This window comes from Electrophorus electricus, chromosome 5, assembly GCF_013358815.1.
Source record: "Electrophorus electricus isolate fEleEle1 chromosome 5, fEleEle1.pri, whole genome shotgun sequence".
Taxonomy (NCBI): Eukaryota; Metazoa; Chordata; class Actinopteri; order Gymnotiformes; family Gymnotidae; genus Electrophorus; species Electrophorus electricus.
The window spans coordinates 3,084,997-3,096,361 of NC_049539.1; the positions used below are offsets into that span (position 1 = coordinate 3,084,997).

At 40.0% G+C, this 11,365-nt stretch overlaps 2 protein-coding genes across 3 annotated transcripts; one reads left to right on the plus strand and one right to left on the minus strand.

Annotated features, from left to right (window-relative positions):
* The first annotated feature begins 772 nt into the window (after nucleotides 1-772).
* LOC113586093 (somatomedin-B and thrombospondin type-1 domain-containing protein) lies at nucleotides 773-5,564 on the plus strand. Its single transcript, XM_035526565.1, has 5 exons — nucleotides 773-998; nucleotides 2,613-2,807; nucleotides 2,954-3,032; nucleotides 3,608-3,784; nucleotides 5,256-5,564. Exons 1-5 carry the CDS (start codon nucleotides 773-775, stop codon nucleotides 5,371-5,373), a joined length of 795 nt encoding a protein of 264 aa, XP_035382458.1. The 3' UTR covers nucleotides 5,374-5,564.
* A 171-nt stretch (nucleotides 5,565-5,735) lies between these two features.
* Nucleotides 5,736-11,087, minus strand: terf1 (telomeric repeat binding factor (NIMA-interacting) 1). Of its 2 annotated transcripts, XM_027023961.2 has the most exons (10): nucleotides 10,881-11,087; nucleotides 10,494-10,589; nucleotides 10,277-10,404; nucleotides 9,568-9,654; nucleotides 9,312-9,461; nucleotides 8,981-9,069; nucleotides 8,820-8,858; nucleotides 8,386-8,483; nucleotides 7,936-8,030; nucleotides 5,736-6,393 (listed from the first exon to the last, which is right to left on the minus strand). In XM_027023961.2, the coding sequence occupies exons 1-10, from the start codon at nucleotides 11,068-11,070 to the stop codon at nucleotides 6,232-6,234; spliced, it is 1,134 nt and encodes a 377-aa protein (XP_026879762.2). In that variant the 5' UTR covers nucleotides 11,071-11,087; the 3' UTR covers nucleotides 5,736-6,231. The 2 variants fall into 2 exon arrangements, with proteins under 2 accessions (XP_026879762.2, XP_026879763.2); XM_027023962.2 differs by lacking the exon at nucleotides 8,820-8,858.
* Nucleotides 11,088-11,365: the final 278 nt, after the last annotated feature.

Below are 11,365 nucleotides of genomic sequence, written 5' to 3' on the forward strand. Positions count from 1 at the left end.
CTTTTTTCCCGTGTAAACAGTTACATTTTATTTACACATAAAAGCAAAGGTTTATGGAGATGCATTGTGGAACACTTGCTATTTCTAGTCCATAAATTAGAGAACAACTAAATCTAATTTAAGATATCATGATGAAGAAACATCCGAAACATTTAACTGGTTAAAATTATTTAGAGAAATCACAAACAACACATTTACACCAAAACACTTCCAGTCTTCAGTGCTGAATTGGATTTGGCTTTTGTTTACAGGGCAGTCTTACAGTCTAATCTAAGCTGGATCGGGGCCAGACTCACATTCCTCCCTCTGTTTCTCTGCCTTCTTCAAGCAGGAGACAGCAGGGCACTGATCTCAGTTTGATGTCGTGCACCAGGGCAGAGAGAAGGGAACAAGGGAGAGATCACACACGCGCGCGCACGCATGTACACACACACACACACACACACACACACACACACACCCACCCCCTAACCTACCTACACATTCAGCCAAGAATTCTCCACCTCTCTGATCGTCCCTCCCTCTGTGATCTCTGTGAGGAACGGGTGGTGCAGGCTTTGACTGAGAGAGTTCCCATGGACGATCTCGGTTGGCCAGATACTGTTCCCCTCGCAGCACTGCAAAAAGGCCCTTTTCTTCAGCTGGAGTCTGTAAATGTGTTTCACTGTACAAACAGACAGATTGGCCACGTAAATTAGGGAACGATTCAGCTGGGCTCCTCCTGCATGTCTCTGACCATTCTGTAGTGACAGGACCTGTGTGTAGGGGCATTATGGGTGGGTTGACTGTGAGACAGGCTGTTTGGCTGCTTGTGGCTGCCGTGTTTGGGATAAACCACTTTGCAGAGGGGGGTTGCTCAGGGAAGTGCTGCCAAGGCAATGATCTCACCTGCTCATCACTGGACTGGAGGAGTGATCATGTTTATGGGACGTGTTACTGTGATGAGAATTGCGTGAGGGCTAAGGACTGCTGCTTTGACTACCCAGCTGAATGCACTGGTAAGTAAAACCCTGGAATCATCTGTATTTGCAGATTTGCAGTTCATCCACTTGATAAAATTTAAGAAAAAGGTGCATTAACAGGACTGGCAGATGATCCTTAAAGATTTCTTAAGAAAGCCATTTCAGATTTCTGAGTGATCAGTTTTACAGTGATTAAACTATCATGCACGATATTCATATGCATCCTTTCATGATATACTGTGCACTTTTTAAATGTCTTATTTAGCTGACAGCACAGGGCCTTCATAGAAGAGCACACAGCCTCAAAGCATGCAGTTTTGCTTGAGCGCCCATTCAAAGTCAACTCCATAATTATAGTAATGCTGCTCTTTGAAAGTATGAATGAATCTGATTGATTCTTTGTAATATACAATCTCAGAGCATAACATGGAGTTATGACTATTAAGGTCCTTTTTTAAATAAACTGCTGTCCATTTTTAAAGTTATTATGTGTTGGCTTTAAAACAAATGATCGCTCTTGTAGGATAAACTGACAGAGCATTAATTCTTGCCCATACACACACACTATTAGTACATTTTTCAGATGTAATCAATTCATAAACAAAAAGCAATATCCTCATGAGATTTCTTTTGACGTTTACATTTGGTATTCACATACGATATTAAAAAGGATATGTAGCTTTAAGAGAAAACTTTGTCCTTGTTTGAAGTGTTGTATGTATGACGATAAATTGTTTCATTAATTAACATATAATTATTTAATATAAATGATTAGTTGCAGGGAGTTTTTTTCAGCTGCACTGTTTGGTGGTCTTTTGTCTTTTTTGTCATACTGTTCAGAAGAACAAAGAAAAATGTATGTAGGTCATACCTAGATAACTGTAATGTAACTGCAATGGCTAAGCATATGCAAATGTGTGAAAGCATTTATACTTTACTTTGGATACTAAATGGCAACATTGGCACATATGAAGCATTTGCACCCATTTTCTGCTGTTTTAAATATCTATGTTTGTTTTGTTTGTTCCATACTGGTGTATCTCAAACACCAAGTCTTTAGGTGACATATCTAATCTTTACTGCCATATCTAATAACCTTTTCCCCAAATATACAAGTCTCATTTGATCTTCCTTCACTGTCTAGGTCAGACTCTTGAGAAAGAGGCATTTTTAAATATCTCAGTATAAACAGTTGCTGATGTTACACGGTTCCAATGGAGAGAAAGAAAAAAAAACTGAAGTAGCAAACTCCCCTAAAATCTATGACTTGCTGGTTTAAATGAGCTCCTCATCTCAACAAAGAAGATGACGTCTTTATTGTTGCATGATTTAATTATTGCTGTGTGGTTGCAAAACATCTTAGTAATGTTGTGAAGGAAGCCAAAATGTTCAGTCTATATATAAAACCACCTAATATGAAAAATTCCCTCCAAGGCAGAGAGAGTTACGAGTCTTAACAATAGGGAACTGTTGGGAGTGTTACATAACTTTATTTAATCAAGGAAAGTCTGATAGGTATGTCTGATTTAATACCTTTGTTCTGTTCACATCTCATTCATATTCATTGTCAATACTGAAAACACAGACAACTTATAACTTTCCTATGGCCAGGTGTACATGTGCAGGCTCTTTCGCCGTGTGTGTCCACAGCCCAGCCATGCGTGGTCAGCCAGTGGACTCCCTGGAGTGGCTGTTTGCAGCTGTGTCAGCCCTTCTACCGCATTCGTAGTCGCAGCGTGGAGAGGACGGCGCAGAACAGTGGGCAGCCGTGCCCAGCACTGGAGCAGAGGGCAGGCTGTATGGAGTACCATGACTGGCAGGGCCAACCCTGTGCTCACACGCAAGGTACCAGACTGTGTGTAGAGGACTGCCGGAGCTAGTACTGAGAGTCCACTGCTTTGCGTTTCACTTTCAACACACACTTCATTCCCTAGCATCGCTGGTTCTATTGAGAGAGAGTGAAAACTGGAACATTTTTGATTTAATTCCAGGTCCAGCACTGATTACAGCACTGGAGTTCAGTAAAGGCAGAGCAGTATACGGCTCACACGGAACTCAACTGGTCTTAGGGTTTGTGTCTCTGCAGACTAGACAAACACAGACACACTGTGTGGATCCACGAGAAGCACACACACACACACGCCATCTAAAACAAACAGCAGCAGCAAGATGCACCTACAAATGAAGCTACATGAAAACAATTAATTTTTCCAAGCCACTATTTCAGTTAACTTTTTACTTACAATTAGATCATACACTTTCAGCAGGTACACCACACTTTCCGATACAATTGCATGTTGTATTAGGTTATTTTAAAAGGCACTAGAGAATAGTCTTAAAAAACCACCCTTGCATTGATTTAAGTTTCACATGGTCATGAACGGTGAATGTCCCAGACTAACATAGATACACATGGCATCTGACAGTCATCCTTTGATCCTGACATCTTTATTCATTGCTATATCTGTAAACACACCTCATTCTTTTACTGTAGACTGGCCTGAGCAAACCGTGTATATTTACCTTCATACTGCAATTCTAAGGAGCCTCTATGACATAAGCCTCTGCGCACCAAATTATCAGCCAGTGTGTGCAGCATGAACCTGCAGTGAGCCCAGTTTTTCTTCCTGCTCCTTCCTCTTCAGGTTTTGTGTAGAGTTTAAGGTGGAGTCCTTGACTGCACAGTGTATGGTGGAGAACAAGCCCCATATGCGTTGGATGCAGTACATCAGAGAGGGCTTCATCGTATGTGTAGCCTGCCAGCCTCCAGCCATGAGTAATCACAGCCACGGTTGCCAAGGAGATGGAGGCTCTGCAGACAGGTGATACAAAGTGCTTCATATAGATATTATATATATATATATATATATATATATAAATAAATAAAATGTTGAGCTATATATACATTGCCAAAAGTATTCGCTCGTCTGCCTTTGCACGCATATGAATTTGAGTGACATCCCAATCTTAATCCATAGGGTTTAACATGATGTCGGCCCACCCTTTCCAGCTATAACAGCTTCAACTCTTGTGGGAAGGCTTTCCACAAGGTTTAGGAGTGTGTTTATGGGAATTTTTGACCATTCTTTCAGAAGCACATTTGTGAGGTCAGATACTGATGTTGGACGAGAAGGCCTGGCTCGCAGTCTCCACTCTAACTTATCCCAAAGGTGTTCTATCGGGTTGAGATCAGGACTCTGTGCAGGCCAGTCAAGTCCTTCCACACCAAACTCGCTCATCCATGTCTTTATGGACATGACTTTGTGCACTGGTGCGCAGGCATGTTGGAACAGGAAAGGGCCATCCCAAAACTGTTCCCACAAAGTTAGGAGCATGAAATTGTCCAAAATCTCTTGGTATGCTGAAGCATCAACAGTTCCTTTCACTGAGGGGCTGAGCCCAAATCCTGAAAAACAACCCCACACCATAATCCCCCCCTCCACCAAACTTTACACTTGGAACAATGCAGTCAGACAAGTACTGCCAAAACCAGACATGTCCATCGGATTGCCAGATGGAGAAGCATAATTCGTCACTCCAGAGAACACGTCTCCACTGCTCTAGAGTCAGTGGCGGTGTGCTTTATACCACTGCATCCAATGCTTTGCATTGCACGTGGTGATGTAAGGATGCAGCTCCCCGGCCTTGGAAACCCATTCCATGAAGTTTGCTATGCACTGTTCATAAACTAATCTGAAGGCCACATTAGGTTTGGAGGTCTGCAGCGATTGACTCTGCAGAAAGTTGACGACCTCTGCACACTATGTGGCTCAGTATCCACTGACTCTGCTGTCACTTTACATGGCCTACCACTTCATGGCTGAGTTGCTGTCATTCCCAATCGCTTTCAGTTCGTTATAACACCACTGAATATTTAGTAGCAAGGAAATTTCATGATTGGACGTGTTGCACAGATGGCATCGTATCACAGTACCATGCTGAAATTCACTGAGCTCCTGAGAGTGACCCATTCTTTCACAAATATTAGTAGAAGCAGTCTGCATACCTAGGTGCTTGGTTTTATACACCTGTGGCCATGGAAGTGATTGGAACACCTGAATTCAATTAATTGGATGGGTGAGCAAATACTTTTGGCAATATAGTGTATATTCCGAACCACTTTGCTCACATGACTTGTGAAGGCTATCTGAAACATCCTGTTTCTCTGGAAACCTTATGTACTTCACTGCATCACTCACTCAGACTGCCCTCCCTACCAGGGCCTGTTCTAATTTTGCTTCAATCTGAACCCTGAGGATCCCTGATTGGTACCAGTTTACATTCTCCCCACAGGGCTGAGGTCATGTGGTGGCAGGCAGTGGACAGGCCCCAGTGCAGAGGCACATGGAAGAGGGTGAAGAGGCTGACACTCTGCTCCTGCCCACTCGTACACAGCTTCATCTTCATTTAAACCAGACTGTATATACTATCTATGACTTGAACAGATACACATTAAAACACCCATAGAGAGAGACTGAGATGCTTTTCAGAAAATTTAAATTTTACTTGTGTAATAAATTTTCACTCATTTTTGTTTGCCATCATTTGTTAATAATGGCATTTAAAGTGAAAAGGTTTGTATTAAAAACTTTCCAAACTGCATTTCACATTAACTCTGCATTTAACTACTATACATATATAAAACTACCTTTTGACAATACCACCTTATGATGGTAGACTGTTTAGTCAACATGTGACTGCAATGAAGTGGCAACTCAAAGCACAATCGGGTCAAAAGTAATTTTAAAAGAAAAATTAAACACCAAACTCATCTAAAGAGAAGCATGTCAAGTTTAATTAGGTTTCCCAAAACACACTACATTTGACTGGATCAGGAGTCACCATATAAACCTACCTATATTTGTTGATGCAAGAATACAAGAATTGAAACAAACATGAATAATAGAACTGTAGCCCCCGGTTTTCTCTTTTCAAAGGAATTATTCAAACTGATAAACATTCGATTCCTGCAGGCATTTAGAAACAATTATACAAATGTAGATAAACTAAAAACAGAATCTTTGCTCCAATTCTTATTTCCAAATGGCACACCAACATGAAATTTCAGGCTACTGAAACACGATTAATGTTGAGGATGTGTCACAGTAGGTTAAGCAGGTGTGTGGAGTAACTGCATAAGATGCTCGGACAGCTTGCGTCTTTATGGTCAATAACTTACTCCACTTAATCTTTCCTGTTATTGTAAGCAAAAACATTTGGCTAGCTACCACGGGCTGTTGCTTGAAAGTCACGGAGAGTTCAGATAACCTCAGAAGTCCTTTCCATTTTTCTTAAGGGTTCTCCACCTGTCCTTAAGCATGACGCTGGTGCGCTCTGGAAATTCAAACTGCTCCAGGATTTTGGCCCATTTTCCCTCACCATAAGCCTTCACCCCAGCTCTCAGGTGCCTGTCTTCTTCCCAAGTCCACATCTAAAGGAAGCACAACACTCAATGGTTAATTGCTGCACAAATACAAGTGAACTACTGAGAGAAACAAAATATGGTGTTTAAAGCTAGGGCGATCATACAGCCTTTTTCCTGTCCGGCCAGGATTTCAAAAATCCCTAAATGCCTGAATTTTGCATTTCCTTTCATGTTGCCATTTGCTTTCTGAAGTCATCATTGTACAGCTGTTTTTGCATCGCTTTGACCATTCTTTATGGAGTCCACCTTCTCACATGTAACACTTAATTATGTACATGCCTTACACACAACCACAACCAGCTAGACTGCTTCACAGAAGCTCATGGCCAGAAAAGAAACATTACGTTTACCCTCTATATAATCTGTAGCGTGGTGTATAATGGTCCGGTCTGCTTCAGGTTAGGGTGCAAAAGGATGCATTATTAAATCCCAGTGCTCCAAGACGAAATATGCAAATGTACGCAGATAAAGAAAAAAAAAAAATTTACAAAAAGAAAAGGAAACTGAATATTTACAAATATATGTAAGATCACAAAAATACCCCTGTAATCAATCACACTTGAGCATTTTAAAGCTCCAACCATACTCCATCCAGCTCTTTAAGTCTCTCTTTGTCTGCCAACAGCAGTACTTAGACTTAAACCACAAGTGCTGTAACATCACTTCTAGGTTTTGTGCAGGGAAATGCAACTACAAAAACTCAAACGTCTACTATTTTCCCCCTTGAATGAAGATATGGCTGCCTTTCTCACAGCTAAGCATTTTTCCCTTTCTCAGTTTTACATTTTTTGTTGACAATCATTTCTGACACAAAACACCCAAGCTGTACAACTATATGCTAAATCAAACACTTTGGATTAAAATAGTTCGTGTTCAACATTGTTTTGTTTCCTTAAGTTTTTCTGCTCCTCTGATTGACAGTTAAACTTTGAGTTACACACAATCAAATAATAGAGGCCAACAAGCATGCGTTTCTTCATTCATGTTTAAATCTGACAGAATTATAGATGAGAAGTGGTCAAAATTTGTGTTGAAATCTGTATTCGACTAGATTCCCACAAAGATTGAACTTTTTACTCTAATATATTTTAAAAATGTATTAATGTAAAAAAATAAAATAAATAATATTTTATTTGTAAGGAACAGCTGGATGGAGAGGAATAGGTTTATCTTTCTATATAAGTGATTGTCACTCATCCTTCAAGTAGGTCTAATAAATACATTTGTTAAAAGTGGTTATGTTGTCTTTTTTTTTTAAGATTTGAAATTTGAGTTTATCTTCTAAAACACTGCTACATTCTTTCAGCTGTAAAACTAACATCAGGATGCAATTATTAACATCAGGCACCAGCAATTATTTATTTAACTAATTCCAGGATATGATGCACTAAAAAAGCTTTACTTATACCTAAAATCAGTGGGATGTTTAGAGCTTTTAAAATAATTGGTATATATAGCCAAGTGGCTAGCAGGTTTGACTAATGTGAAGACACTTCACACGTTACATATCAAAGAAGTGACACAGCCCTCCACTGGAGAGGAACTCACCCGCTTTCCTCTGTGTTGAAGGCTTGCCAAACCCTGCTTGTCTGAAGGAAGGCTGGCCAAACCCTGCTCGTCTTTAAAACTCAGTCTGGACACTTCTAATTTGATTGAAATCAAAACTTTTTTCAGCATGTGACCTTACATTTGAGACAAAGTATTACTATTAATAATTGAAAAATAAAAATAAATTATTAATTCATCATTTAGGTAATATTCAGGCCAATTAGGGTGATATTTCCATATGAAATTGTTCAAGATAGTATCTTGCAGAAAACATACAACTATGAAGCAGTCGTATACAAGTGTAGCCTTAGCTAAACCTCTGAAAGAGGCTATCTGTTTATAAAATGGACAGCTAGGTGTTTGTTTGTTTTTTCCCTTTTCACAATGGCATGAAGCGACCTGCCAACTGCAGTGATGCCAGGCAAGTATTTTACCAGAGTGCTGACTCACTTAATCTGGACGTTTTGCGAGGGACACACAGGGACTTCTTTGCAGTCTCAGGTTTCCACGGATGAATAGATCTTGTTGAGAACAATTTCTTTTTGGGTCTGTGAGACATATAATAAAAAAGTGACTTCAATTTGCTGAAAAAATCCCTTAAATTACCCCACACTCATAAGGAAGCTTCAGACAAAAAGTTGGGAGGTTTAGAAGATGCTAGGATGGAGTAAAAACAATGAAATTATTGAATAATTATGGGTAAGTATGCTTTAGGTAAATGTGCTTTCTCTCTAAGAAAGAGGCTTAAGAACACATATTTAGTGTTTTTAATTAAGTCAAGAGGGAATAAAACTACAACAGAAGAAAAAGGAGCTTGGTGTATCCATTGCATACTGCCTACCACAAATAAACATGTGGAGATCCCTGAATATCTCTTCTCTCACCTCAGATTTAACTCGGATGAAATTATTTGTTCCTCAATTCTTCACAGAGAAAATATGAAGCCAAAAGAAAAAGAAAAAAAAGCTTACCACAACAAATGTTATTTATGACTATTCACAGCAGCTCATCAAAGAAGACTGAGGAAATGTAGAAATGATCCTACTTTGCAGAAATTTCTGATGTGTGGCTAGTTGGTGTGGATTCTTCCCTTTCTGATCTCTCCTGACGAACTTGGACAACTTGTGATGCAGCCTAAATAAATAAATCAATTACTTAATTAAGGCATGCTATATTTCTAATGCTTAAATACACCATAAAAGGGACACAGTGGCCTTTCATGGAAACTGTGCGTGATTTTTTTTTTTTTTTGTGGAAAAACTCAAAGAGAGAGAAAAATCACTCCGTCCTTAGAGACTCCCTTGCACTTGTGATTTTTAGGCAACATCGCCCTCCCCTGGTAACAATCAGACATTTTCAGTTGCCAACCATAATACCTTTAGTAAAAAGTCAGATGGATATTCCTCAAGAAACATGTCCAGGAACGTGCTGACACTCTCAATCAGACGGTTATAAGAGAAACTCATTAGCAGTTGATCATGGGCATCTTTCTTGTTCAAAACTGTGGACAGTTTTCGCTGCAATTTCTGTAAGAGAAAATATGTGATTTCTTAAAACAATAAGACACCATGTGTAAGACTTTCAGCATTGGTTGTCACTGAACTGTAATGCCATTGAGGGAACGCTGAATACCTGTGGTAAGTCAGTCTCCGTTTCGAGCCACTTTAGAGTCTCTGCCGCTAGCTGCACCTTCCCCATCTCCAAACACACACCCACAGACTAAAGTACACAAAACAACAGCAACAGGACAGTCAGTACAAAGCCTCCCACAAATGTAAATCTCTGGCTTATCAGATATGACTCTAATAAATACTGTATAGTTTTAAGTTAAAAAATTAATAACGCACTAACGTTAAAAATTAATACTATTTGTGGTTGTTTGACCACTAGCAACTCATTAGAACACTAGAATATTACAGGTGTTTCTTATCCACTCATTTCGAGGCATGCATCATTGGTCAAAATGGTTAAAATATCACTTTGTGATTATATTTCTGATTATTATAGCTGTGAAATGCATTGCACACTTGGCTCAAGCCTTGTGTCTGTTCATAGGTAGGCTCATTGTTTCTACAATTGCAATACATGCCTTGAGTCATCAAAACACCCATGAAACACCTGTAGTGTGGCCGTGGAATGGTCAAGGGAGGTGACAGGTAGCGCAGGAGATAATGTGCAAAACTGGTGAATGATTTTTTTTTCCTCAACAGACATTAAAACATGCAGAAAGTTTACTTGGAAGAAGCAGTGACTAAGCTTTACCATGACATATTAAATACACACGCCAGCATGACCCAGGTGAAGAACACAAGCCTGCTGCCACAGAGTCCTGACGCCTCACCTGAACAAACAGCAGGACTCTGACGTTATCATGCAGGCTAGTATCAGCCACTGCAGTCTTCAGGCACTCCCACACTTGGAGGGCCGACATCAGTGGAGTAATGCTGCTATTAGGGTCATAGTGCACGTCTGAGAAGCACAAAACAAAATTAGTAGACAATCTAGAGTAAAATGTGGGTGTCAGCTCAGCCTTGATTAGGGGTGGGTAAAGCGGTTACCCAAGTTTTTCCCATCCGTAATTCTAGAAAGGAAACAACAGATTGTTCTCTTCGTTTGCTGAACATCCTGCAGATGGCAGTCATCGTCGACGATCACTGGAGAAGACATCAGTCTTTAGATTAAAACAAAATGCAAACAACCCAACACGCTTCTCTCATGTTCACAATCCATGACATCTTTGTGGGTAAACTCGGCTAGCTATCCTTCGCTAGTCTGAGGGATCAGATAGCAGACTATGATTTATGACACCATTTACTAAATGAGCCAGTTAACTATATAACTTGCTTAATTTAGGATAAAGTTTAAGAAGCTACTAGCTGGGTAAAGGTAGAAATGTAAGGCAAATGTCACTAACTGAACCAGGTGTTCAGTGTCATATACTTTACCTTCAAAAGCTCTTAAAGTTTTGCTAAACTTCGCAACGTTTTTTTCTTTATAGTAACGACACAGAGACAAGAAGTAGAAGTCTACAATCCACGACTTGGTAACGCATTCTACCTCACTAAATGTTAATTTTCCGCCGTCGCTAGTGCTCGATATAACCCCTTGGCTTTCCACAGCGGTGTTTGTGTCCATTGTGCACCGATATCTAGTTAAGCCAGCAACAACAAAACAGAAACCGAGCTTTCGCGCGCCGTTTCGTAGACAGTGCTGTAGTGGCCTACAGCGACATCTGTCGGCACGGAGGAAACAACAGACCAGAGGACAACGTGCCGAGTCGGAAAACGAGCAGACCGGATCTCGTCAATAAAAGAAAGTTGAAGGTGAATTACAATCAGAACATTATAGGTGTATTGAACTGAACGATTCACTCGGTCATTATAATAATGGATAGAGGAGAATTTATTTATTATCGATGAAACCCATAATG

Excerpts from the sequence above, each read along its gene's own strand:
- LOC113586093 (XM_035526565.1), top strand. The coding sequence starts at position 773 with ATGGGTGGGTTGACTGTGAGACAGGCTGTTTGGCTGCTTGTGGCTGCC. Across the intron at positions 2,808-2,953 it reads ACCCTGTGCTCACACGCAAG|GTCCAGCACTGATTACAGCA; the intron begins GTACCAGACTGT and ends ATTTAATTCCAG. Across the intron at positions 3,785-5,255 it reads GATGGAGGCTCTGCAGACAG|GGCTGAGGTCATGTGGTGGC; the intron begins GTGATACAAAGT and ends TTCTCCCCACAG.
- terf1 (XM_027023961.2), bottom strand. The coding sequence starts at position 11,070 with ATGGACACAAACACCGCTGTGGAAAGCCAAGGGGTTATATCGAGCACT. Across the intron at positions 9,462-9,567 it reads CGGAGACTGACTTACCACAG|AAATTGCAGCGAAAACTGTC; the intron begins GTATTCAGCGTT and ends TTTCTCTTACAG. Across the intron at positions 9,070-9,311 it reads CATCTGACTTTTTACTAAAG|GCTGCATCACAAGTTGTCCA; the intron begins GTATTATGGTTG and ends TTATTTATTTAG.